Source organism: Silurus aristotelis (genome assembly GCF_946808225.1).
Source record: "Silurus aristotelis genome assembly, chromosome: 17".
NCBI classification, from domain to species: Eukaryota; Metazoa; Chordata; class Actinopteri; order Siluriformes; family Siluridae; genus Silurus; species Silurus aristotelis.
Genome location: NC_139590.1, coordinates 13,798,836 through 13,824,443, shown reverse-complemented (window position 1 = coordinate 13,824,443; position 25,608 = coordinate 13,798,836). Strand labels below are relative to the sequence as shown.

Here is a 25,608-nt window from a genome sequence, read left to right as displayed (position 1 = left end):
CTTCTCTGTATAGTTAGATAAAAACACAGCATGGCAGCCATGTGGTGTACAGTTGTAAATCAGATGCTATCAGTGATCCACTGCACCCCAATGTTACACCCCAAAGGTAGAAAAAACAACAAAACATCAAAATGACAAAAAGCTGCATAAATAAAAGGTGGACCAGCTTCCTTACAATATGAAGAATTTTGAGTTTTATTAACGATATAATATGTATAAGACTTTCCAGAACAACAACAAAAAAATTTGCAGATTAAAGAAAAAAAATTGAGACCAGAGTATCTCTGCTGCACGGTGCCAACGGATCATAACAGCTAACTGTATGTTTGGTGATTGATAGAGAAAAGAGAGCGGGAAGGGGTGGAGGTTAGATGAGACACTGCTGAGAGTTTTCTCTTGTTTCTTTTATTATCACAATGACTAGGTAACATCACAAGGATCTAATTTTGGCCAGGAAAGCATTTTTGAAACCAGAACACTCCATACAAAACAATATATGGCCTAGAGGATTTTAAGACAGCTAATATGTACATTCGGTCACAATAATGGCACTGAATGATCACGAGTGTTTAGAACAAAGAAAGAGGTATAGAGATCTAAAACGTAGAAAGAAATGTGATCGTCACATTTTCAATTACTGGATTCTGCCATATAAAAGTTTAGTTTCTGTACTGGTCACAAATGGAAGAAAAACAAGATTTACAAGTACAAGCCATGTGATGCACACCGCTCTCTTTTTCACCTCCACAAGCCCTTAGCGTATACATCTGATCATTTTCATACAGAACAGCCTCAATGTAAACCAATTAATGGTGTAAACGCTAAAACACCACTTAAAAGATTCAAAAGTCCATAACATTCACCTCAGCAAATTGTACATTAATGTAATACTTAAAGTTAAAGACTGGCTTTATAATGAAATGATATGTAAAAAAAAAAAAAAGAAATAACACTCAACTGTGACTTTTGCAAATGATATACAAAAAAAAAGGAATAGTATTAAATAGGCATTCATGGTATTAAGGTGTTCAATACTGTGTAACAGGTTTAGAACATTCATTTAAGGCACGTGATGGTGCCTTGGTTATTCCCATTGAACCACATGCAGATTTTTACTAAGCATTTTTGCTAGATTAATAATCATTATTCACATTAAGAGAATTATTTGACATGAAATAATGATTGTTCATTTCCCCTTGTCTTCCTTTTTTTTTTTTTTAAAGCTTGGTGCACTGACAAGTGGTTCCTCTAAAAACTCAACTTTGAAATAGAACAGGCAGTACACAAGTCTGGAAAAGACTGGCAGTAAAAAAAACAGTTTTGTATGTGACACAAACACATCCATCCAGACTAGACAGTCAGTCAGCAGAGAATGTGAGGGAATGGAGGGAATGGATGGGTGTGGATGGACAGATGTTTATCTCTGTTGACTGCTAGCACATGGACCCCATGCGGCTTGTGCATTTCTTAGGGCAGTCGTGAGAGGAGGTAAAATGAGCCGAAACGGGGTTATTTAGAGGATTTTAAGTGATTTAAGGCCCTCTGCATCTTAGGTCAAAATGCCTTCAGATACCATTAGCTAAACCAAAGAACACCCTTTTCTATTAGCAGGAATGCAACATGCATATGGACTACTGTACAGGCTTTCACTTCACTGGCTAAATGAATTTGATAGTTAGAAAACTGGTTTGAAAGATACCAAAGAAATGTGAGCAAGCTTAGCAGAATCTGACCAATTCTTAAACCAGATACAGATAATCAGACAGCAAGTCTCAAGTCTCTGAAGGCAGGTGTGTGTCGGGGGGGGGGTCAGAGACAAGGGTGCACTTGTGTTAGGTTGAATGGAAGTAAAATGGTGAGGGGTTGGTACTTTAACAGGCACAGCTGCTATGTCCCTCCATGGAAGAGTCCTGCAAATTGGAGTCTTTGAGGCTGGTGAGTGGACCACCATCTCCCTCCACAGTCTCATTCATTTTCTCACAGATTACATCCACCAACCGTTCAAACACCTGCTTTACATTTATATTGTCTTTGGCACTGGTTTCAAAGAACTGGAATCCTGGAAGAAAAGAATGATGGATTTAAAGTGTAATGTACTGGAATACAGCAAGTGGAATTGAGCATATTGGCACCAGTGCATAGAGGTTGGTGTGGTCTATTTGCTGTATTTACTATAGTGTGTCAGGGTGTATTGTAATGTGTATTCTCACCTAATTCATCAGCTAGTCTCTGGCTGTCTTCTGTTGGAATAAGACGGTCATCCTCTAGGTCACACTTATTACCAACCAGGATCACTTGTGCATTGTCCCATGAGTAAGTCTTAATCTGGGTAGCCCTAAAGGTAAAACGCACACAATAAAGATAACAGCGCATTGTGTTCTTACTGCATACTGTATACCCTGATGATTCTCTCACAATTTACTACTCTATGGGCTACTATTCACAACATTCAATAGTGAGCAATATAGATGAACATGGACTGCTTGATGACAGTGGGGTATTGAGTTGTATTAGACTATTGGCAGTCTGACACTTCACATTTAGAGGGCACTTATCAAGCAGAGATTTGAAGGGAATCATAGAACATAGTCCACTATGCTTAAAGTCGATGAATGTAATGTCACAGAACCGGATAGAAATTCAGAAATTGGTAAGTGGGCTTGAAAAGCCCATTTTCCGCATACATTAGCACATAAACGTTCACTATTGGATAGTGTTTCTGTGACAGACAGGCGAGAGCAGATCATTCTTCCTGCATACTTGTTTTACTCCCTTGGCATCGTTGGGATTTTTTCCTGTTAATAATAGCGGAGATGTGTATAAAATGCATTTTGATGTGCCACTCTGGGGAGCCAGGTCTGATTTAGTAACCACCAATAAGTCAATTAGGTGGTAAAAATCAAACATTGGTTTCATGGATACTTGGATGGAAAGGGGACTTGGCTTAAGGTTCTGCCCAAGAGCCCGGGATTTACTAATTTGTTCCTGGTTTGTACAGGTAATCTGTTCTCCTGCTTCTCATTTGCCGTTTACTTACCAGTCCTGTACAGCACTAAACGAGTCCTGGTTGGTGATGTCGTACATTAACAGAAAGCCCATGGCTCCTCTGTAATACGCTGTAGTGATGGTTCGGTATCGCTCCTGTCCTGCTGTGTCCTAACACAAAATAAACAGAAAGCCAAGGTCAAATATACAACACAGTACAATGAAACGCTATATATATATATATATATATATATATATATATATATATATACATACATACATACATACATACATATATATTATATATATAAACATGATATTAGGTTGTGGATAAAGCATCACTTCCTCTGTTTTTATCATTAAGCCCCATTTTCTTTATCGATGTTCATTCAAGATTTCCAGTGTGTAGTAGATATTTACAGCTGTACGTCTACTATTGATCTGGACTTTGGGTAGGGTAGAATGAGTTAGATACTACAGTCAGCCAGTAGAGGGCAGTCACCTCTAATTTTATAGTTTTCAATTCACCGAAATGAAAGCAGCTTACTGCTTCTTAGGTTTTTAAATAGTGCAAGTGTTACTGAAATTATTAAACTTTCTATACCTTAATTCTCTCATCATCTATGATAGGATTTCATATTTATGATTTATGCAGTTTATGCAGTTATCTATTCTGCCAAGCATGTGGCAGCACCAGCACAACTGCCAAAAAACATGCAGATAAAGATCAAGAACGGTCAAGAGCAAAAAGTGTCATCTCTGTAACTTTAACCATGCTATTGTAGTTAGTGCCAGATGGGCTGGTTTGAAAATAATCGTCTGGGGAGTTCACACACAACAGTCTCTCGAGTTTACACAGAATAGTGTGCAAAGCGGAAATGGTCCTGGGAACGGAGGATCTGCAGGCGGAAAGACTGTGTTAATAAGCGATATCAAAGGAGAATGACCAGATTGGTGTGAGCTAACAGGAAATCTATAGTATCTTAAATATTTACTGTTCGCAGTCAGCAGAGCTCACTATAACTGAACATGTAGAAGTGATTTTGGACTGGGTTTCTACAATCATCATAAAAACACCAAGGAGGTCCAATCTTCATTCATTCATTCATTTTCTCCCGCTTATCCGTAATTCGGGTCGCGGGGGCAGCAGTCTAAGCAGGCCCCCGCCTTCGACTGCTGCCCAATCCTCACAGCACCGTCCCTTACGGTCCCTCCTGCAGGTGGTGAGCCCACGGGAAGGCGGCCCCACGTCACGGACCTTGATATTTTCCTCGTAAGGGACCCACGGAGCATAGAGGGTTAAGGGCCTTGCTCAAGGGCCCAAGAGTGGCAGCTTGGCGATACCGGGGCTTGAACCCCAGACCTTCCGATTGGCAACCCAGCGCCTTAACCGCTGGAGCCACCACTCCAGCCATAGTGGAAGGAGACGAATCTCCTTCCACTATGAGGTCCAATCTTCTATCTAATAATCCAGATGTTGAATCAGTGGGAAGGAGTCACTGATTGTGATAGTGATAGTGGTTAAATGGTTACTTCTGATCGAAAAGTTGCGAGTTCAAATCCCATGACCACAAAGTTGGCACTGTTAAGCCCTTGAGCAAGGCCCTTAACGCTCAAATGCTTAGTTATATAAATAAGATAATTTCATTTGCTCTGGAGTATAAGGGTGTCTACCAAATGTTATAAATGTAAATGTATTTATGTGCATTTGGGCTGTTCTGTTGGTTTGGCGTGGCACGTGAGCTTATTATACTGGCCTCCCTAAATCTGCCACCAGTGTATACAAGTGACATGCACTTTATGGTCTACAGTGGTACCTCGAATACAGATTTAATTCGTTCTGGAACACGATTCGAACTCTCTCAGAAATATTAATATACTGATACGAATTTCCCCTTAAGGAATAATGTAAAGTGGGTTAATTCGTTCCGAACGACCCCCAAATATTAATAAAAAATTTAAATACAACCAATATGCACTAATATTATTTAGTATTTAGCATTTAATAAAGCTGCCTTAACATCTAAAAGAGGAAAACATTATCTTTAATGTGCACTTTACCTTTGAGAAGAGTGAATGCTGGCATGACGGAGATGATGTTCGGAGGAGAAGGAGGGAGAATTATTGTTTGGAAGAAGACGAATCTCCTTCCACTATGATATCAGGCAAACTGCCACCCGAATCATTATCATCACCTATTTTTCTCTTTTTTGGTACTCTTTGTTTCGTTTCACTGCTTTTACTACTTTTGCCTTTTTCAACTTTCTTAAAAAATGTATCTATTGAAACTTGCTTTTGGCGACGTTTTAAAATAGCACTGAAGTGAGACTGAGACTGAAGTGAAAATTAACAAAACAAAGACACAGCCATAAACACAGCACTAAGACAGTGCTCTCACTATGAATTGAAGACACTAACCAAGGGTTGAGAGGCTTGGGAGAGCGTGGGAGGCGGTACAGAAGAACCATCGTCCCTTCGAATTTTAGCTTGTGAGATTCTGATGATTCGTATTCTACATTTTTATTCTTAATTTTTAATTCTAAACCGAATTCATTTTCTTCAAATATCGGAGAGATCCAGCCAAGAATCATGTGTTTTATGGCGTAAAAGGTTTTGTTTTTCAAATGTTACACAGAGCTACAGCTCTAAAATGCATATCAAAAGTAAAGTGCAAATATACTTAATATGTATTTTATGTCAATTTACAGCCAAATTGTATATAGTTCCCATGCAGATGAAATCATGAACTGACCGTCTATCAACACGTTCATTGAATTATCAGCTAAAATGCTCAAATATGACATCAGATACTTTTGTATTTAAGGTAATTACCAAATACAAAAGCTGAAATCAGACAGGTAAAGGGTTGGCACGGCAACTATCCCACTGTCGCCTGGAAACCTGGTCTGGCACCCTCATTTGCATACAAACAAGGGAGAGAAAAGATTGCTCAGGTAACCGTAGAATATCACTCAAGTTCGACAGCAAGCCCTTGTATGTGTGCATCACATTAATATTGTCTTGCAATAATCACATTATTATTATGATCTTTTTTTTTTTTTTATTGGAAAACTAAGTTTTGTGTAGTGCATAAGAAAACTATGCATGTGTCAATATATATACTTTGATTAACAACTTGCCAAACAATTGGTGCAATCAGTAAAAAAACAAACAAAAAAAACCAAAACAGGGTTTTCCCTTAGATAAATGTATAAGACACAAAAGTCAATAATGTAAACATCACTGTGGCCTTTACAAACGTGTCATATCCTGTTTTCTTTGGACAGTTCTGAGCAGCAGGCGTGTCCTCCGTGCATGAGAGACACCAAAGTTTGGATATACAAACTTGAACTTTGCATAAAACTATCGGCCCTATTCTATTCTTCTCACTCTTTTTCTTTCTTTCTATCATTTCTTGCAAAACTATGTAAACTACTAGTTTGTGAAGCAAAATGAAAGTTACTTGTTCTCTGTTCTTCATTGAGGCTGTGAGAATGAGTCATAGTCCACTCTAATCTCTTAAATCTATGAGATTCCAGTAAAAATTGAGGAGGTTGAAGAAACATCGAGGCAAACTGAAACTCCCGTTGACCCTTTGCTAGCTAAGCTTCCTGGCATTAGAAAGGAATGAACAGAGGTGTGGTTTGGTCAGGAAGCAATTCATGCCAATCATTCTGTGGGCCCCCTGGAAAAGGTAGCACAAGCTAACAACAGGCCAGTTCAACTTTGGATTGATGCCACCGAGCGCATTAAGGAGACTCTGGACTCAGTGAGGGTCTGCACGCAGTGCCACTTTACTTCATTTGCCTGCTACGAGAGTGCAAATGAGTTACCCTAGCTGCTATTAGTGCTTCACTCTAATATACCGCTTCCTGGATAAGCTTAAAAGTAAGCATGTTATTTCAAATGGTACGCTTAACAATAAAAGGTAAAGAGATTCAAATGTAGATGGCAAATTTACATGCTATCAATACGCAAGCCGTTTAGAGATGAAGTTGAGGTCTGTAATGCTGCAGCGCATTTCACGGTGTATCTGAGCGGCAACAAAAGCTTGCTAAAGCACACGAGCTGTTTGAAATAATTACAGCCCGCTACAACAATTAGACAAAGACAAAAGATCAAAGTTAGTGTTTTATCATCAGGTGTAACTGCAACCTATTAAATATGATCCAGATTTACTGGGGACAACAGGATCAACAGGTTTCAAGTTTCTCATAAAATATAACTTTAATGGAATCATAAACAGTGCATCAGATGCTAAAAAACTATAAGAAAACAAATATAAATGTATTTTTTTATATTCTATAATTAGTTTTATTGTTTACATCTACATGTTTGTTATATATAACTTTTAGGGCTGTTACATACCAACTGCACAATGGCACAATGGAAATCTTGGAGAAGTCCAAAAAATCTGGTGGTAGAACTGCTGTTTCAGTGCACCAATTAATCAGTGCCTATTAATAAATTTAGTTAATATATCTTGGGGGGAAAAATGCTGACAAACTGACCCTAAACTAAACCTTAAATCCTTAGGTGAATAAGCACCTGTTCATTTGTCTCTTTCAAATATCCAGCTTATGCAACTGACTAAACCAAATGGGAACTGGCAGCTTCAGGATTATGCATGTGAATGATGTTTTCTGACAACATAACAAGGGTTTTTTGGGTTGGTTTAAGAAGTATAAATAATTTAGCCAATGCTGCAATGTTAAATTTTAATTCCCAGCAGGATAAAATGTGCTCAGCACTACATTACAATTAGTATACAAATGCTGGTTAATAGTTAAGTGTCTGATTTGACTTTTCTAAGAGGTCAAATAAGTATCAGCGATTTTTATATTATATTATATTTCAACCCAACAGGAAGAGAACAGAAAGGCCTAAGCAACCAAAACACAAACACTGATTTTATAACAATATATAAATAATATGAAATGCAATATTTATAATTTGTGGGGCTTAAAAAAAATAATTGTCTGCCACCAGGAATCACTTCTACACAGACATCAACACGGACAAAATAAAGAGTCTGAATTAAAAAAAAAATTCACAATACTTTCCTTACTGACTGAATCCATGTCTGTAATTCTCTGATTTTTAAATACTGCAGCAAAGGTAAATTTATAAAGGAGCAAAGGAAATAAAAAAATGAGGTTTAATGTCCTTTACCTATTCTAAAAACAATTTGTATATAGTAGTCTAATCTAGAACTGAGTTTAACATCCATGAATGCATTAAAAATAGACTACACTGTAATTCTTTTTCTGGAGAAATCAGATACGACCAATGATTTCTAGACACTACAGACAATAAAACCAAAAATTTTCAAGAATAATTTAAAGTATACTTAAACGTACCCAGATCTGCAGCTTGATCCGCTTGTTGTTGCGGAAGACAGTTTTGACCTTGAAGTCGATGCCTACGGTGCTGACGAAGGCCGGGGTGAAAGAGTCGTCGGCGTAACGGAACAGGAAACTGGTTTTGCCCACGCTGCTGTTGCCAATAATCAGGAGCTTGAACATATAATCAAAGTTCTGATCGGCTGCGTCCTTCTGAGAGGGCTGCTGTAGCAGGCGCGAGTCGTTCACCGTCGCCATCTAGAGGACACGAAACAATTTTTTAACTATTAACTTTAAAAGCCTTCTAATTGTCACATACAATCTTAATACTGATGTCCTAGCTACACAGAAATTACTTTTTTTTTTTTTTTTTTGCTCTAATCGTTAAACAGTAAAGACTCTAATCGTTTTTTGGAACCAGACGTTTTCAGTTTCTGATCCCTTTACTTTGAAACATAAACTTTCCAGTTAAATCATTGCAATCTGAATACTCTGTTACCCTTTGAGCATAACCTCCAGAGTCTATCATTTCCAAAAAACCTAGACACCGCTTACTAAGGACAGAGCTTGACAGAGAGAAGAGAAAATCTCTCATCCAGCACTGCCTTAACCACCCTACTATTCTCTCCACACTTCTCCTCCTCCTTCCCTCCTGATCATTCAGAGCTTTACAGTGCTCAGCTGGCCTCTGGCAAGGTGTGTCTCCATGGTGACAGGCCTTGAACAAAACATGCAGAGCCATTAGAGAGAGTGAGCCGAGTGCACTGGGCACGACACCTCTACAGAGGTGCAGATATTATTACATAAGAAAGAACCAGGATGGACAGTCATTGTTCTGAATGAGAGAAGAGGACTTGTTTAAATGTCTGAGTACATGCTTCTGGAAACAGGTGAGTGTTTATGTAAGGTTTAGACACCAAGCCCTTAGCAGTGGAGTGTGCCTGTAGGAGAGAAGTTCAAAGAAGCTACAGAATGCATTAAATATCACCTGCTTGTTGATGAAGCTTCTAAAATGTGTCAAACGTACTCATGGAGTTTTTAAGCAAACAAGTTCCTCAAAAGCAGCCTGTTTTTGACAGTTAATTAACACCGCCTGCCAAGAGTGAGAGACACTGTTGCAAATGTTTAAGGAAGGGAGCAGTGGTGTGAGGGAGGCTTTGAAATGTATGCTAGAGAGAAGATCTTAAAAATCATCCCTCAATATCCTGTGAAGAATGAAGCATTAATATTGCATGTAACTGGATTATAGGCAGCATTTTTAAAACAGCAAAAAAAACAAAAAACAATCCAATAAACGGTTACGTGAGCAGTGCAATAACTAATCCTGTATTTCAACACACAAAAACAAGATAACGGTTGTTATTTCTGACTAATCAATAAAGCTAAACCTCAAGATTTAACTGATAACTATCTATTGTTTATTTAATTTCCTTTGTCTGTATAATTCACACCAATAAAACTGTACCATAATAAAAGGGTCAAATACCGGTTTCTTATTGCAAAACCTTTATTTTATTGTTTGGACCAGCATAGTGGTGATCGCATTAAAAAAACAAACAAAAAGCCAATTTAACTATATTTGTGGATGGCTTTCATGAAAAAACAAACTAAAATATGGGGCAGTCTATACAAAAGTGTCCTCATGGATTGGTGATGAACGAAAGACTAAGAATGAAGAAGGATGGCTTTTTCTGAAAGGCTAAGTGGAGGTTTATATGTTACAAGAAGATGAAGAAGAAGCAGAAAGGACGATCAATCAATCAAATCAATCACCTTAAACAATGCAAGAGATAAATAAATCGGTTCTTGCTCTGGGTATCAGAGTGAATAATTAACACCCAAATACCAGGTCTGGGTGGAAATGGCTTCATATTTATTTACCTTATTGATTATCTGTCAGATGGGGCATCTGTGCTGTAATGGAGAAGCCTGAAGGCAAGATCTATATCACAAAACAACATGGTGCACTTGGTTCTAATGGTTTTAGCTTCCTAAAGCAGGTCTATTTGAAATACAGTGTGTAGAATAATCTATTTTGTATTCTATATATTAAACAAAAGAGCCAATCGGTTGTAGTGCTTTATACAGGACCTTTAAAGGTTCATGGAGGTAAACCGCTGTGAGATAGCGCCACCCTTTCCTTTCCTTTCCTTTCCCTTCCCTTCACTTCAAAATGTTCGGTAAAATAGCGTGAGGATTTGAAGGTTGTCAGTTTTAATACCATGGCCAACTGATAATTGTAGAGAAAAGTTTAATGCGCCATGTGGTCACTTTCTGGAGCTCGGGGTTAATCCCTAGACGAGCGCGTGCGATTCGCGTTTGTTAGTGTCTGTGTTTACTAAGGCGCGAATCCAGGCGGAAGTCTAGACCGGAATTCAAACTTTTTACCTGGATATTCTGATGGCACAAAACAAATAAAAAAAAAATACAACAAACAAGCAAAAAAAAAAAACGTCTGGAGACACCTTCTAAAAGTAGATACAACGTGTAGAACTGGGCTAAAAACAAATCATTATGGGTTCATAATAGTTTCATCTTTTGAATGCGCCTAGAGAAAGTGAACTTGCACACGACCTGACACGCAAACAATAAATAAAGAAATAAAATGAAACTTTCAGTGCCTACCTCCTGACAGTAAGAGACGCGAGAATCCGCCTTGTGCGTGCACGAGCCTGAATTGAGCGGATACTGGATTTCCAGCCCGGTAGTTGAGGGCGCTCTGCGGTTGCTAGGCTGCGGCGTGCACGCGGACCCTAGCAGAGCTCCCGGATCTTCTGCCCTGCCCTGAGGCTTCCTCCAAACCCACACACACACACGGAGATCCACCTTCAGCCACGTCCCAAACCACACCACCAGGCATCAGTATGCAAATTTATATGTAAATAAAGTGCAGTGACAGGCAACTATCTGCATGCCCTAACACAATTTTTTTACTGCAATGTTCTGTCTAGACTGTGAACATGGCTTTTTCCAAACAATGCTTACAAGACAGTCGTATGTTGTTGTTTTTTTTACATCACCCTGAATAAGCTGTAGAGATTGTTGTGGCTAAAAATGCCACAAGATCTGCAGTTTCTGAAGCATTCAACCCAGCCCATCTGGCACCAATGACAAGGCCGTGGTACAAACCATGGAAATCAACCCAACATCCCATTCCCATTTTTGATTAAAAAAAATGAAAGTGAACATTATCTGAAGCTTGTGACATTCATCTGCATTATTTTATGCATCTCCCTGCTGCCACATGATTTTCTGATTGAACGGCCAGGTGCACGATTTCCTATTAAACTGCCTGGTGAGTGATGGGTGACAAATGTTCCACGGAGAAGAAAAACAAATTCGCACTAGTTTGTTTGTAATAAGTCCATAAACACGCTTTCTGACTTCATACATGATCTAAATAAGAATACAATCCTTTTATTATAAACCTACTGTATCTGTGTACTTTGCATCTGACCTCAGAGTAGGCTCTTTGTTGATCAGATATGTTTTGCCTAGTGCACCAGTCTTAGTATAGCATGTGACACTGGCATGACTGTTGTAGTGTGTGTTACTCTTAGCACTGTTATTGGGATGTCTAATATACACCAAATATTACAACATGGGTAAGAAACAGTCCACCAGCCCACCATATTGAGAAACTCAGACACACTGTGCATGAAAACCGTAGTGTATTTTCAATTTATACTATAAAAATAAAATAGCTTATAAAAAGTACAGTCTTTAAAAGCTTCAAGGGATACATGTGTACCGGCAGCACACAGACACAACCATGCAGATGCAGTATAGATATCAATGTTGCTGTTTACTTGTGAACAGATCATAATAAAAATAATGTATCTGGTCAGAGCAGAATAAACACATATAAATCAATTGTAAAAAATGTAAAGGTGCAGTGCTAAAAAACATACTGAAAAATGTGCATAATTCCACCCAAAGGTAGATAGTACATGTTTAGAAGTTTTGCTGAGAATAAATGGGTAATTATACCAAATTTGGTAAATTAACTGGGATGACTACATCACTTTACTTTCATCCACTAAATAACTCCTAGTATTACTGATTAACGTACAACACATTCTTGATGAATTTAAAAAAGGGGAAAAGAAGGTGTAGAATTCGTTGCTTATTACTAGGGCTAATATTTCCTGGAGCTAAGTTTACACTGCATTTCTGTTCCAAACGACTTTTTCTTACACTTCCTCATGTTTTAACCTAGACAATCCTGAAATCTGAGAAGTTTAGCAACAATCTTTAGGTATGTAGATTTTAGCCTATTGTCAGGTGGATTTAGTTGACAAGCTATTCAAATTTCTTAAAGACACATGCAATTTAAAAGAAAGGAAGAGGAACTTTCTCTACTCTCTAGCATCTTAAGAGCAGCAACATATACTTTTATTTCATGCCATCTACTTTACATAAAACCTCCATTGTGCCAATCTGTTGTATTATAAAACCCTTAACATTTTTCCTTTTCCACTCTGGCTTGGGCATTTTATCTCCCATTAGTGTTTTCCGTCATCCTTGATAGAGATGAGAGTAGCATACACAGAGCAGGCACTCCAATCCTCTCTTAGTTAGTGAGTGTGCAGTTTTAGACGTGAGTGCTTACAGCACCCCTGCACTTCTGCCTGTATCTGCTTTAACACTAACCTCATTAAATTCTGCATTTAAACAGCTGGTCAGATGTTTCATGTGTCCTACTTTTTATGAACCTTTATATGCTTCTTCCTGACCAAAACACTAGAGAATATAGAGTTTGATATTATCTAATAGCACATTTTTTAACTTTCGGATTTATGACAGGTTTGTGTAATTGTCTGATACCACATAATACAAAATACAACATGCATTTTAAAAGTCAGAATCTGATTAAGGAATTATGGTCTGTCGTCACAGTGACACAATGGTCATCTGCTCTGGATTTGATTGTCTGGAACATTGGATAATTTTTACAAAACTAATAAATATGGAGTGTATTAAAATGGATCTGGAAAAGTAGAATGGTTAGGATAACACATTTTCGATCCACATGTTGCAGTTTGTGTAGAATACATCCTGTATGTTTAAACATAAAATGATCAGTCTATGTGGACCCTGCACTGGTCATTTATACATGCTATGTTTCCTCTCACCCTCTCGGATTCTTTATGATGCTCTACATCTTCTTAGAGTTCAGTACCTTTTTAAACGTGACTCACCTTTCTCTACAGCTTATTCTTCTCCCAGTTATTCTTTTTCAATTGGATAATCATACCCTGGCTACAGTTGACCTGAATTGAGCAACTGCTGCTGTAATAATGAAGACAATAATAGACTATTTCAGTCTAGTTGCTTTCAAGATTTCTTCTCCATGACATCTGTTTTTGTTATTCCCTTGCCTCTGTCACATTCCTGTAAAACACATTTTTCTTTATCTTGGCTATTATTTAAAGTCGTGAATTCATTAAATATAAATGAAAAATGAATTATTATAGCACATTTGCACATATGCAAATGTGTTAACACCATACTATAAAATAGGGACCTAAAACCCTTCCCTTGTTTAATTAACTTCCAGGTCTGATTATTTATTCTAAATAAAAGTGCACGTTTAATAAGATACAGTAAACTCATTTTGTTCTGGTGACATCTACAGATCTTTGTGATCTTTAATTAGGGCTGTATTACTCATTGAGTTTGATATGTGCTGTGTAAACAAAACTGATGACAGCAGTGGAAATTTGCCACAAATATAGAGCCTTGAAAGGTAATTTTCCAACGGACGTCTGTACACAGGTAGATTACGTGTCTTCCTGAACTGTTGTTTAAAAAACAAAGCTTAACCAACAGAGTGATTCATGATGAAACGCTATGGAAAAACTCAGGTCTTTGCTTGTAGATTTGAATAGAAATGCACACAGAGCCATCTAGTGTAAAACACACTTTATCAGCACATTACACAAGTATTATTCTGAATGTTTTTCTTTTTTTTTTTATTATTTACAAATGATAGATTTTTATACACATAAAACTTAGACTAGCTAACCCTAAAAGAACTAATATATAATGTACACAATTTAACAACAGCAACTTAATCACTGAAAAATAAAACACTGATAAAGAGAACACTCAATATGTACTTACAATAGAAAAGTATGTTTATTGTCAATTCTACAATATTTATAGAATATAATTATAATTATTAAATCAATGTATAAATATTTATTGCAAAATCTATGGTTTGGTCAAGTGTTTCTTTTTATATTCTAATTTCTCAAAATACAGTGACCTGAAACTGCAAATTAAATGGAATTTGATTCTGATTTAACATTAATTGTAAGCTTTCAACTTAATGCTCACTACTTATCAATTAGGCTTTTTATCATTTGCAGGCACTTAAATCAATATACAGTGAGGAAAATAAGTATTTGAACGCCCTGCTATTTTGCAAGTTTTCCCACTTAGAAATCATGGAGGGGTCTGAAATTGTCATCGTAGGTGCATGTCCACTGTGAGAGACATAATCTAAAAAAAAAAAAAATACAGAAATCACAATATATGATTTTTAAACTATTTATTTGTATGATACAGCTGCAAATAAGTATTTGAACACCTGTCTATCACCTAGAATTCTGACCCTCAAAGACCTGTTAGTCTGCCTTTAAAATGTCCACCTCCACTACATTTATTATCCTAAATTAGATGCACCTGTTTGAGGTCGTTAGCTGCATAAAGACACCTGTCCACCCCATACAATCAGTAAGAGTCCAACTACTAACATGGCCAAGACCAAAGAGCTGTCCAAAGACACTAGAGACAAAATTCTACGGGGAAATTGCCAAGCAGCTTGGTGAAAAAAGGTCAACTGTTGGAGCAATCATTAGAAAATGGAAGAAGCTGAACATGACTGTCAATCTCCCTCGGACTGGGGCTCCATGCAAGATCTCACCTCGTGGGGTCTCAATGATCCTAAGGAAGGTGAGAAATCAGCCCAGAACTACACGGGAGGAGCTGGTCAATGACCTTAAAAGAGCTGGGACCACCGTTTCCAAGGTTACTGTTGGTAATACACTAAGACGTCATGGTTTGAAATCATGCATGGCACGGAAAGTTCCCCTGCTTAAACCAGCACATGTCCAGGTACGTCTTAAGTTTGCCAATGACCATTTGGATGATCCAGAGGAGTCATGGGAGAAAGTCATGTGGTCAGATGAGACCAAAATATGGATTGCAAATGTTTATTATTAGTGAAACCTCATCAACATAGAGGATAAAGACAAAATATTCTTGTAAAGTAATTATAGTGTTTTAAATGACATAAATCAGCAGGACACCAACCGAAACTTTTGTATGTTTCCACATGGACAGTTTAATTCCTGGATGTGTGCACCATAGCGCTTTTTTGGTCTGGGGAACAGGGACACAAGTCTCTGAACCATTACCACAATAAATGCTTAATTTTAGAAGGCGATTTGAGACTTGCCGCATCAGTAAAACAAATGTTTAGTGATTAAAATGTGTTTTTTGCTGGAATGTATTATCTTTGTAAAGAAAGAATGTCATGAATAAATGTGTTGCATTGTAGGTTTTTATTTGGCCACTTTAATATATATTTATTTATATTTGTAATAAAAATGGTCAAAAATAATTGAGCACTGCATTAATAAAATTAGTGCCGTTAAAATTAATATTCGTTAATTTTGACAGCCCTAGTGGTAATACTTTAAGGGTTAAATCTGTTGTATGTTGTAAGCTGACATTATTATATCGAAGCCAAATGAAGTGCCAGGTAGATTAGATTGATGGTGGTGCAGGCAAAGCCGGTGAGGTTGCACAGGTTGGACAGGCCGTGGTAGCGGTAAAAGCTTTTCCTGTGAGCTTTGTATTTTGGATCTTGCTCACGGAGTTTCACATAGCGCTCCCTGTTGGTGGAAAAGCCGATCTCTTCACCAAGGCTGTGTTCCTTCTCGATCTCTCTCATCACCAGAAAGTGCTCAATAACAGCTGGAGTAAACCACTGCACGTTCAGCCCTGACATGATCACAGCCATGAAAAACAGAACCATCTGTCAAGCAAATAGAATTGTTTGTTAGGACCAAATAAGAAGGAGAGAGAGAGAGAGAGAGAGAGAGAGAGAGAGAGAGAGAGAGAGAGAGAGAGAGAGCAGATTAAAAGAAAAACAAGATAAAGATCCTCATTTTTGTTAATACAATATAATTATAGCGTTCCAACTGATTATTTCAGAAAAAGACTTTTTAAAAGACCCACAGACCTATAGACCGCACCTGAACTCACCTGTATAGTCTCATGCCAGTTCAGCAGCTCTCTGGGATGGTACACAGCAAATATGGACAAGCTGATTGTGTTACTGCCCAGCAGGCAGTAGAAATACATGGGGAAGAGTTTGCTCTGAACTAAACCAAATGTGTGCAGAGAGACCTTGGACAACAACACAAAGCCTGAAAGAATCACATCAACCCAATGTAATTAGGACTTCTCAAGATATTTGTGTTTTTGCAGTATTAAATTATAAAAATGTTATACTGCAAAAAACAAAATATATTGTCATTTCTCTGGGTGTTTTGGTGAATAGCATCAATCAACAAATTAAGCTGAAACTCCTTCTGTCACATCTTAATAGATTGCAAGGCAAATCACAATTTATAACTTCTAATCCAAACCATAGTCTGTATGCAGTGCATATGGACTGTTGTAGCTGTTAGTAACAGTGATGAAGGAGGACATCGATGTTACCTGCAATGAATGATACCCACACCTGCATACCCCATGAGAACGCTATGACCAACAGGTGAAGCACCTTCACTACATCTGTTGGATCACCCTCAGTAGCCATTCTGTAAAACACGATTACACAGAATATTAAGCAAAAGTATTATTTAATATATATGACCAAATGTTACTATCTTGGCCAGTATGGACATCAGATATGTGCAACCAGATCTTGTGCTATTAAGTGGGATCTAATGTAGAAAACTGTACATAACTGTACATAGTCGGAGTTTAAAACAATATTTGCAAAAGCTTTTTTAAGAGTATTTTATTTATATTTGCGTTAAATTTAGGGCAAGATTTAAGAAATAATTAGTCGTGTATAGGTACATATTCTCTCCCACTCCCCTTATGACTTCTGTAGTCCAACTTAGACCTTTGATGTAAAATACACCATATTACCAAACGTTTGCGGACACCTGGTCATAAGTATGGTATGTGTTTCTTGAGCATTGCATTCCACATTTAGTCCCAATTTAATATTAACATTTCTTCCACTCTTCTGGGAAGATGTTCCACTAGATTTTGGAGTGTGCTTGTGGACATTTGTGTTCATCACTGTAGGTGAGGTGAGAAGGACTGGGGTGCGGTCACTGTTCCAATTTATCGCAAAGGTCAGTAGGGTTGAGATCAGTAGCTCTATAGTAGACCACTTAATATATTCCTCTCCAAACCATATCTTCCGTAAGCTGGCTTTGTGCACATGGGGCATTACCATGCTGGAACAGGTTTTAAACACATTTTATTATACTGCACCCAAAGAAATCCTATAAAATGGTGTGCCTTCAGCCTTGTGGTAAAAAACCACATATAGTAGGAAAGGTCACGTGTCCCAATGCTTTTGTTCATATAGCGTATTATTACGTCATAGGAAATACAGGTTCAGGTCATGGATTTGAACTGGAAATTACTTTCTGTTTACAGCAGAAACACCAGCAAACACAGTAACAGCTTTTTTTATTTTGTAAATGATGTCATGTTTGTTTGTCAACATTTTGTTTGGCATTTGAGGTTGGGGGTATTTTATATCAAGTGTACAGGACATCCAAAAATATGAAGCCCGGTTTAATCCAAGTAACAGACTTCCAGCAAAGATAACACGTTGCTTTGCTGCCTGTCAACATGCATGTTATCTCGAGAAATATGACTAGCCCATATTACCCATGGTACATATTGCTATGCACGCAATATATTATATAAACCGTCATGTTTGTAATGTGAACGCTTACAGTCCTCTACTCACTGTATTGGCACTATTTCACGAGCACTGTTTATGGCTTCACACAATTCCTAACCATCGAATGCCATTACCTTCTCTAACACTGCTTACTGCACCAGGCATTTACTAAATAAAATTAGAAAAACATTACTTATTTACCTGTTTTATTTCTTTAGTCGTACGTTTCAAGGTTCAATGTTTTCAGCCTCCAACTTGGTAATTTGGCAATACAATGTTTCCTAGTTGTAACGCTCAGTTTTCTTTAGACCCGCCTCTAAATTCATACTGGCCAATCAGACTCCAGTATGCAAATAGAGACGACTCATGTTGGTCAACCATAGGTTTGAAAAAACAAATGTCTGTGCTAAACCCCGCCCTAAATTTTAGCGTCAGAGAAACGCAGGCGTTTGGGGTTTGAGCGTAATATTTCTACACTCATCTATCTATCTATCTATCTATCTATCTATCTATCTATCTATCTATCTATCTATCTATCTATCTATCTATCTATCTATCTATCTATCTATCTATCTAAACAAACCTACTTATTATATAAACTTAGAGTGAAACCAAATTTATCAGCGTTGTATATATATATATATATATATATATATATATATATATATATATATATATATATATATATGTATGTAATAAATTTGGTGTACTCTAAGTTCATATAATAAGTAGGTTTGTTTTATTTATCTTTTTTTTTTCACGTAGCACACTTTAATGTAACATATTTCAGATCATGTTCATGTGATCATGCAATTTTTCTGTTATCACTATCATATGACTTAAAAAGATACAGAATGTAAGGCAAAGGTCTGTGATCACCTGACAATCACTCAGACATACACATCTCTGTTGATATTCCTCAAACTGTTTTTAATGTAATTGTACTGTAATTGTATAAGATGCCAGTGCCTTTGTATGTTGTAGCATTAGGATTTGCTTACAGTCGGTTTAAGAAGCCCATCCATGTACCAGCATGACTATACCTTGTGCACAAAGCAACGTCAATAAAATAAATCAAGTTAGCAATAGTAACTCTTGAGGTGGTGATTTATTCTTTACTCAAGGCCAAAGGTATCACTAAAGGACTAAGTTTCACACTGCACAGGGGCACATGACAAAGCTGGAAAACCCCATTGCAAAACAATCATAAGTCCAGCTTTTTATCAGTTCAGTAATCAAACACCACCCACATGTCAACAATTGCCGCAGATCTGACATCTTGGCATACATTTGATAAAATTATGAACTCCAAATCTCTAAATCTAAAACTCTAAATCCTAATTTCTTAACCACTACAACAATACCAACTTCTGCTTATAAATTAAAACCAAACATTGCACATTTTTAATAATCGGTCAAAAAAACACATTTACACTCAGTTAAGCCTTTATTAGGAGCACTATATTGTAATGCCCCTGTTTGCTCTAAGTTCCTAATAGTATGGATTCCACAATGTGACTGAAACATTTCTTTGAGATTCTGCTCCATGTTCAATTGATTGCAGATTTCTTAGGTTCACTTTCATGCTGCAAATCTCCGTTCTTACATTCTGCCCTGATTCAATGCAAATCTGGAGGACTTGCAAAGACAATGAAGAAACCTGAACTTTGCTCTTTGTAACATTGCATGCAATATCATGCTTTGACCCCATCATCTGTGTGCTTCTGTTGGAAATAAAAAACCATCAGCCCATTTGCCAGTCTTTATCTGTTCAGTTATGATGAGGTTCAGCTTTCTGTTCTTATGGAAACTCATCCACAATATGGTTTGAAATGTTGTACATTATGTGAAGCTTTTCTGCTCACCACATTGACTATCCGAGTTTGTGTAGACTTTCTGCCAGAATAAACTAATCTGACAAATCATCATTGTCCTCTCTTGATAACAAAAAAATTTCTATATGCAAAAATAAGCATAAATGCTGTTTTTTTTTCTTTATTGTATCATTTGAAATAAACTCCCATTAAACATTTAAAAAAATATCTAAGATGTCAGTTTTTCCCACTCTAATTGTTCATAGAAACATTACTAAAAATTTCATAAAATGCAATTTTGGACAAATCCTCTGGCGGTTGTGGAGACAGACGCTAGATGGCGCGCGATAACACTGCAATCGTGTGCACCTGCTTCATAAAACAGAGGAAGAATTGCCCCGGAAGTTACTGTTTTGTTTATTCGTTGTGTGCGAGCTCTTCGTGAATTCGCAACCGGTAAGAAACGATAAATGGCTTATTTGGTAGTTAGAATGCAAATTAAATATCACAGAAAATTTGTGCTATTTAGTAGCTTGGCCCCCTGTTTTTCTTGGGTCGTACAGGGGAAATTTCTGTGTGTTCTGTAATGTAGCTTAGCCACATAGCGACTTAAAAAACAGCCGTTAATTTGATACCCTAAAAAGCAGCTTATGAAACTCGAGAAATCAGATGTGTTTTTCAGTTTGTTGTTAATTATATTCAAATTGTCCTGAGTATTTATACGCCTACCAATGAGAACTAGATTGCTATTGATCATACAGTAGTTATAGTAGTTCTTTCTGCTCACTAGCAGTTATTATAATAATTGTGTTTATGATCCATCATAATCCTCACTGGCATTTACAACTGTTTTACTCCCAACCAACACTTTTTACAACAATCGTCTCCGACCTTAATGTAAATTATATGTATTGTGACGGTTTAAAGCAGGTTGATGAGCTTGCATGGAGATCGAGGTCAATGTTCCTAAAAGTCCTATTTCGGTTAAACATCCTCAGTTCAGCAGGCTGCTTCCACGCAGTAAAATCTTTTGTAGTTGTTCCCCCCCCCCCCCCCCCCCCCCCCCCCAACGCAGTAAAATCTTTGTATTAAAGGCAGAGGTTCTACGTCTAAGTAATTCGGTTCAAAGCTGTGCGCATGCGTGGAGTTGTAGCGTCACAATTACCATAACAACCGGAGCGCGTGCGTGCAGTAAAACTAAATCCGCTACCTGTAAGTTGTATATATGAGTATAATGTGTATATAATAAGTGTAAATTCTGTATATGACATTCGGAATGTACACGGTGTATTAATCGTTTTTATTATTATTATTATTATTTTTTATATTTATAAGTTTTACGTAGAAGCATCTGTCACCAAAACGAATTCCTTGAGCGGTCAAACTTAGCAATAAAACTCATTCCGTTTCTTTTAGCACGTTTGTCTCAGGGTTTCGATGTGATGTGTGTTCTGACGTTTTTTCCCCCCTGGCTATGATTGTAAAAGTGTTGAAATTTCTATCGACTCGCTATTATTTATTGGTTATGGAGGCAAAGTCACAACACTGGTCGTCCTCATGACAACCAAAACACAGTAGTTTTCTATGACGCACGTGCTGCTAAAAGCTTTTATTCTCATGTTTTGAGGCAGTGCAGTGGTGTTCTGTTCAATCCTACAGTACTGTATTCTTTATTCCAGAGTGATTTGGCATAAATGGGTCGTAGAAAGTCAAAGCGAAAGCCTCCTCCTAAGAAGAAAATGACTGGAAACCTGGACACACAGTTCACCTGCCCTTTTTGTAACCACGAGAAATCCTGTGATGTTAAAATGTAAGTCGACATACCAACATTTAATATCAAATCAAATTTTATTTGTCACATACACACACATGCAGAGTACGACATGCTGTGAAATGCTTTTTACGACTGTCCATCATTTAAGCAGAAAAAGGAATAGAATTAAGGATAAAAAAAGGTAGATAAATAAAAAGTATAAACTATATAAAATATATGTATATACATGTATATCATGTAAAAGCAATTTAAAAGCAGTTTGGCCTTTCTGGTTTAAATAATGAGTGGATGATGAGTGGATGATGAGTGGATGATGAGTGGATGATGAGTGGATGATGAGTGGATGATGAGTGGATGATGAGTGGATGATGAGTGGATGATGAGTGGGTGATGAGTGGGTGATGAGTGGGTGATGAGTGGGTGATGAGTGGGTGATGAGTGGGTGATGTAGAGTAGTTTTAAACTAATTCTCTGTATCATTATCAGGAAAAAAAGTCCCACTATATTTATTTACCAATAGTACAAAGGTCCAGAAATGAAGCTTCGGTCAAAGTGAATACATTTGCGAGCAGTACGACTTAAAAAAAAAAAAAAAAAAAGACAGACAGTGATGGATTCTTTTTCACGGTTTGCTGCAGAATTTCGATTGTTCAATGTATTTGAAAGGGTTTTGCCTGGCGGGTGCTGCATGCCAAGATGAGAGAAATCTATGAAAAGAAATTAAACAAAAACGAGCAAGAAGCGAAACCAAAAATGTACTTAATACCCCCCCCCACAATAATTGTACAGCATACACATATTTACGATTATATTTTTACATTTATGGTCCGTTTCCATAGCGACTCAATGATCTCATTTTGTAAAACTGAGCAGTTTGAAGGTAAGGGTATTGCTCAGGCTCTCAGCAGTGGCAGTGTGGTGGAGAGGTTTGAGCTTATTACCTTCTGATCAGAAGTCAAACCTCTTTAACCATTAAGCTGCCCCCTTTTTTTTTATTTTGTATTTTTTGCTAAATAAAATATACCAGTGTTTCAATGTAAAACTGTCAAAGCACATTCTTCCCCTCTTTCTTTTCTTTTTTTTCTTTTTTTATTTAGGGAAAGAAGTCGAAACACAGGAATAATATCTTGTACTGTGTGCTTGGAAGAGTTCCAGACTCCCATTACTTGTATCCTTTTAACCAGTTTATATCATGTTCTTTGTGATGCCAGTGTGTATGGAAAGGGACATTTGGTTGCCATTATAGAATTTTTGCACATAATTATTAGAATATTCCAAGAAAACAACTAACAAAAAAAACCCTTGTAGAAATCAATATCAGGGAAGTGAGGGTATATTTGCCTGCTTGAAAAGTAACTAGAAAATAAAAAATATAGTACATTTTACTAATTGCTGTACTTGGCAGACCTGACAGTGTATGTACAGGTTAAAATGTACAGTATATTTTATTTAAACATGGCAAACCTTATACTTAAATCTTGTAAGTGATTTAAGAAAAGCAGGAATATGTTTTAGCAGTTAGACAGGAGCTCGAATGCCATTCTTCCTTAACCTCTGCATCAGATCTTTCTGAACCTGTCGACGTCTACAGTGATTGGATCGATGCTTGTGAAGCAGCTAATCAGTAGCTCATCTTTGAAGGGCCAGAGGTCACAGAAGACTACATACTACAAGACTACAAGATGTATTTTTTTTCTATCATGAAATGTATTATCCAAATTGTCTTCGGATTGAATCAATTTTTTTCAGTCAAGCACAATCACAGTGTTGTCTTTTGTTACTATTCCCAGTGTAAAGGAACAAAGGAAAGATTTGGTGCATTTCATAATACAGGTTTCAAGCCACATTTGTCTTTTGAGAACTTTTAGTTTGTGTTTTGGTTTTTATATGTTGAATGATTGGTCAAGTAAATGCCAATAAAACGTTTGCATCTTCCTTGTTAGGAAGTTTGTGATGAAATGAGTCGCAGTGTTGTTATTTTTTTACCCATGTGCAATGTTTTAATGGCGTGCACACAATAATGCATGGCAATGAAAGACGAAATATTTAATATCGAATTATTATTATTTTTATATATATATATATATATTGATTGGTATTTTGTTTCAGTAAGTGCTGTACCCTGATTTGGATCCAGACATGGTGCTGCTTGGAAACACATCTTGTACATGACACCGTGCACACACTCCTTAGAGCGTAATACACTTAATACTTACCTGAGGGTTAATAATTAATCCAGGGTATTGATAATCTGATGTTTTACACAATACATGCCTAAACCCTTGATTGAGATTCTTATTTGTTTATACATGGTGTCGACAACCTGACTGCAACAAGAGAGCCCGTGACTGTAACATCCTAACAACAGCACAGTGAAGGTTAACACTTGTTTAAAAGCATGGTTTGGCATGATAGCAATTTGGGTTTAAGTGTAGAGTAAAAAAGCTGTTCTGATACCTAGGGTCAAGTTATCTTGTCCGGCCGAGCTACGGGCCTGTGTGTAGGAGGTTGGAGTAAACCTGTGAAACTGAACTAAACTCTCATGGGTGCAGGGAGAACACTTGCAGTAAACAGTAAACAGGTTTAAAATAGAGACCCTGGAATTATAAGGCAGCAATGTTGCTCAAAGTGCTTTGCCTTATAAAAACAGTAATAGTCAGTAATTTTGAAGTGCAAATGAATAACTTGTGGATGCTGAGCCACTGAAGCAAATCTCATAATAGACAGAGTTACTCTGCTTAAACAATGAGTTGAGAAATTCAGTAGTTTAGCACAGATTAACACTTAACTTCCACTTTTCATTGTTCTGAAGTTGGACGATGGAGTTCCTTACAAAATCTTGAAACGTGTGGCTGCGTTTGAAAGAGGTTTTATTGCCAAGCAACACAAAAGGAAAATATGTAATAAATTCTTTATTAATGTAGTTTAGGTGCGCAGGGATCGTTCCAGCCACATCACCAGACTATGCTTCTTCGTATCAGACTAAATTATGACCACATGATGGCACTAATGAAACATTGGAATGAACAAAAAACGGCCACGTGCTGCAAAATGGAAGTATTTCAGCTGGAAATGCATTTCCTCATGGCAGTAAGCACAGTGCCGGTCACGTGACTTCCTTGCTGGTTTATACAGCAGCATCAGTGTGCATACCAGCTAGAGAATAAAGGAATGACGTCATGTCAGCTGTCAATATAGATTGATTATTGGGTTTAAAAATATCCCAGCTGCCTCTAAGGTTTATGAAAGAGTCTAACAGGAGCACAAGACTGGTGTTTGCACTTATCAGTGCAGCAATAAAGGAAACACTACATGGATTTGCTGCTGAATGTCAAATCTGATTGGTCAGAGAGCATTAATTCATTTATTTCTTACTTCTACTATAATAGTCTCTCTCTTACAATAGTGCAGGTAGTGTCCTGTATTATTATTTGTATTTATATTATAATGTACTATTTCTAATACATTACAATTTCTATGGAAACAGCTCATTTATGGGTCCTATGACACAATGTCCACATAAGCAACAGATATTAAAAATAGAGTTTATGAGGAGGCAGTGTCAGGGTTAGTGCTTTGTAACACTCTGGGGTAAAGCTGTTCTGAGTCTTTCAGGTTCTCTACAAAACCACAAGCTGCATTTTTAGCCTTATCTTTAAGAGTTAAAAACCAAGGTTGGGGAGAGAACAAATGATTGTAGCTGTAACATGAGTGAGAACACAGACCTTGTTTTATAGGTGTTAC

The 25,608-nt window shown here is 37.2% G+C and overlaps 3 protein-coding genes across 6 annotated transcripts; 1 reads left to right on the top strand and 2 right to left on the bottom strand.

Annotated features, from left to right (window-relative positions):
• Window positions 1–171: 171 nt before the first annotated feature.
• rab3db (RAB3D, member RAS oncogene family, b) lies at window positions 172–14,714 on the bottom strand. Of its 2 annotated transcripts, none has more exons than XM_083565957.1 (5): window positions 10,953–14,714; window positions 8,346–8,585; window positions 3,038–3,156; window positions 2,211–2,335; window positions 172–2,059 (listed from the first exon to the last, which is right to left on the bottom strand). In XM_083565957.1, the coding sequence occupies exons 2-5, from the start codon at window positions 8,583–8,585 to the stop codon at window positions 1,872–1,874; spliced, it is 672 nt and encodes a 223-aa protein (XP_083422083.1). In that variant the 5' UTR covers window positions 10,953–14,714; the 3' UTR covers window positions 172–1,871. The 2 variants fall into 2 exon arrangements, with proteins under 2 accessions (XP_083422083.1, XP_083422082.1); XM_083565956.1 differs by lacking the exon at window positions 10,953–14,714 and adding an exon at window positions 8,827–8,964.
• An 819-nt stretch (window positions 14,715–15,533) lies between these two features.
• On the bottom strand, window positions 15,534–18,600 carry tmem205 (transmembrane protein 205). Of its 2 annotated transcripts, XM_083565999.1 has the most exons (4): window positions 18,478–18,600; window positions 17,064–17,164; window positions 16,605–16,768; window positions 15,534–16,374 (listed from the first exon to the last, which is right to left on the bottom strand). In XM_083565999.1, exons 2-4 carry the CDS (start codon window positions 17,161–17,163, stop codon window positions 16,072–16,074), a joined length of 567 nt encoding a protein of 188 aa, XP_083422125.1. In that variant the 5' UTR covers window position 17,164; window positions 18,478–18,600; the 3' UTR covers window positions 15,534–16,071. The 2 variants fall into 2 exon arrangements, with proteins under 2 accessions (XP_083422125.1, XP_083422126.1); XM_083566000.1 differs by lacking the exon at window positions 18,478–18,600 and having other exon boundaries at window positions 17,064–17,176.
• A 1,834-nt stretch (window positions 18,601–20,434) lies between these two features.
• On the top strand, window positions 20,435–23,823 carry elof1 (elongation factor 1). 2 transcript variants are annotated; one of them, XM_083566114.1, is made up of 4 exons: window positions 20,435–20,546; window positions 21,770–21,900; window positions 22,962–23,032; window positions 23,428–23,823. In XM_083566114.1, the coding sequence occupies exons 2-4, from the start codon at window positions 21,785–21,787 to the stop codon at window positions 23,490–23,492; spliced, it is 252 nt and encodes an 83-aa protein (XP_083422240.1). In that variant the 5' UTR covers window positions 20,435–20,546; window positions 21,770–21,784; the 3' UTR covers window positions 23,493–23,823. The 2 variants fall into 2 exon arrangements, with proteins under 2 accessions (XP_083422240.1, XP_083422241.1); XM_083566115.1 differs by lacking the exon at window positions 20,435–20,546 and adding an exon at window positions 21,232–21,302.
• Window positions 23,824–25,608: the final 1,785 nt, after the last annotated feature.

Bases quoted from the DNA above. Each gene is read 5' to 3' on its own strand.
- rab3db (XM_083565956.1), bottom strand. From the start codon at position 8,922: ATGAGAGATTTTCTCTTCTCTCTGTCAAGCTCTGTCCTTAGTAAGCGG. The intron at 2,336-3,037 runs GTAAGTAAACGG...TTTTACCTTTAG, and splicing joins TTTAGTGCTGTACAGGACTG to GGCTACCCAGATTAAGACTT. The intron at 2,060-2,210 runs GTGAGAATACAC...CTTTTCTTCCAG, and splicing joins GAGACTAGCTGATGAATTAG to GATTCCAGTTCTTTGAAACC.
- tmem205 (XM_083565999.1), bottom strand. From the start codon at position 17,163: ATGGCTACTGAGGGTGATCCAACAGATGTAGTGAAGGTGCTTCACCTG. The intron at 16,769-17,063 runs GTAACATCGATG...TGATTCTTTCAG, and splicing joins GTGGGTATCATTCATTGCAG to GCTTTGTGTTGTTGTCCAAG. The intron at 16,375-16,604 runs GTGAGTTCAGGT...TTTGCTTGACAG, and splicing joins ACTGGCATGAGACTATACAG to ATGGTTCTGTTTTTCATGGC.
- elof1 (XM_083566114.1), top strand. From the start codon at position 21,785: ATGGGTCGTAGAAAGTCAAAGCGAAAGCCTCCTCCTAAGAAGAAAATG. The intron at 21,901-22,961 runs GTAAGTCGACAT...TTTTTTATTTAG, and splicing joins AAATCCTGTGATGTTAAAAT to GGAAAGAAGTCGAAACACAG. The intron at 23,033-23,427 runs GTATCCTTTTAA...CCTCTGCATCAG, and splicing joins GTTCCAGACTCCCATTACTT to ATCTTTCTGAACCTGTCGAC.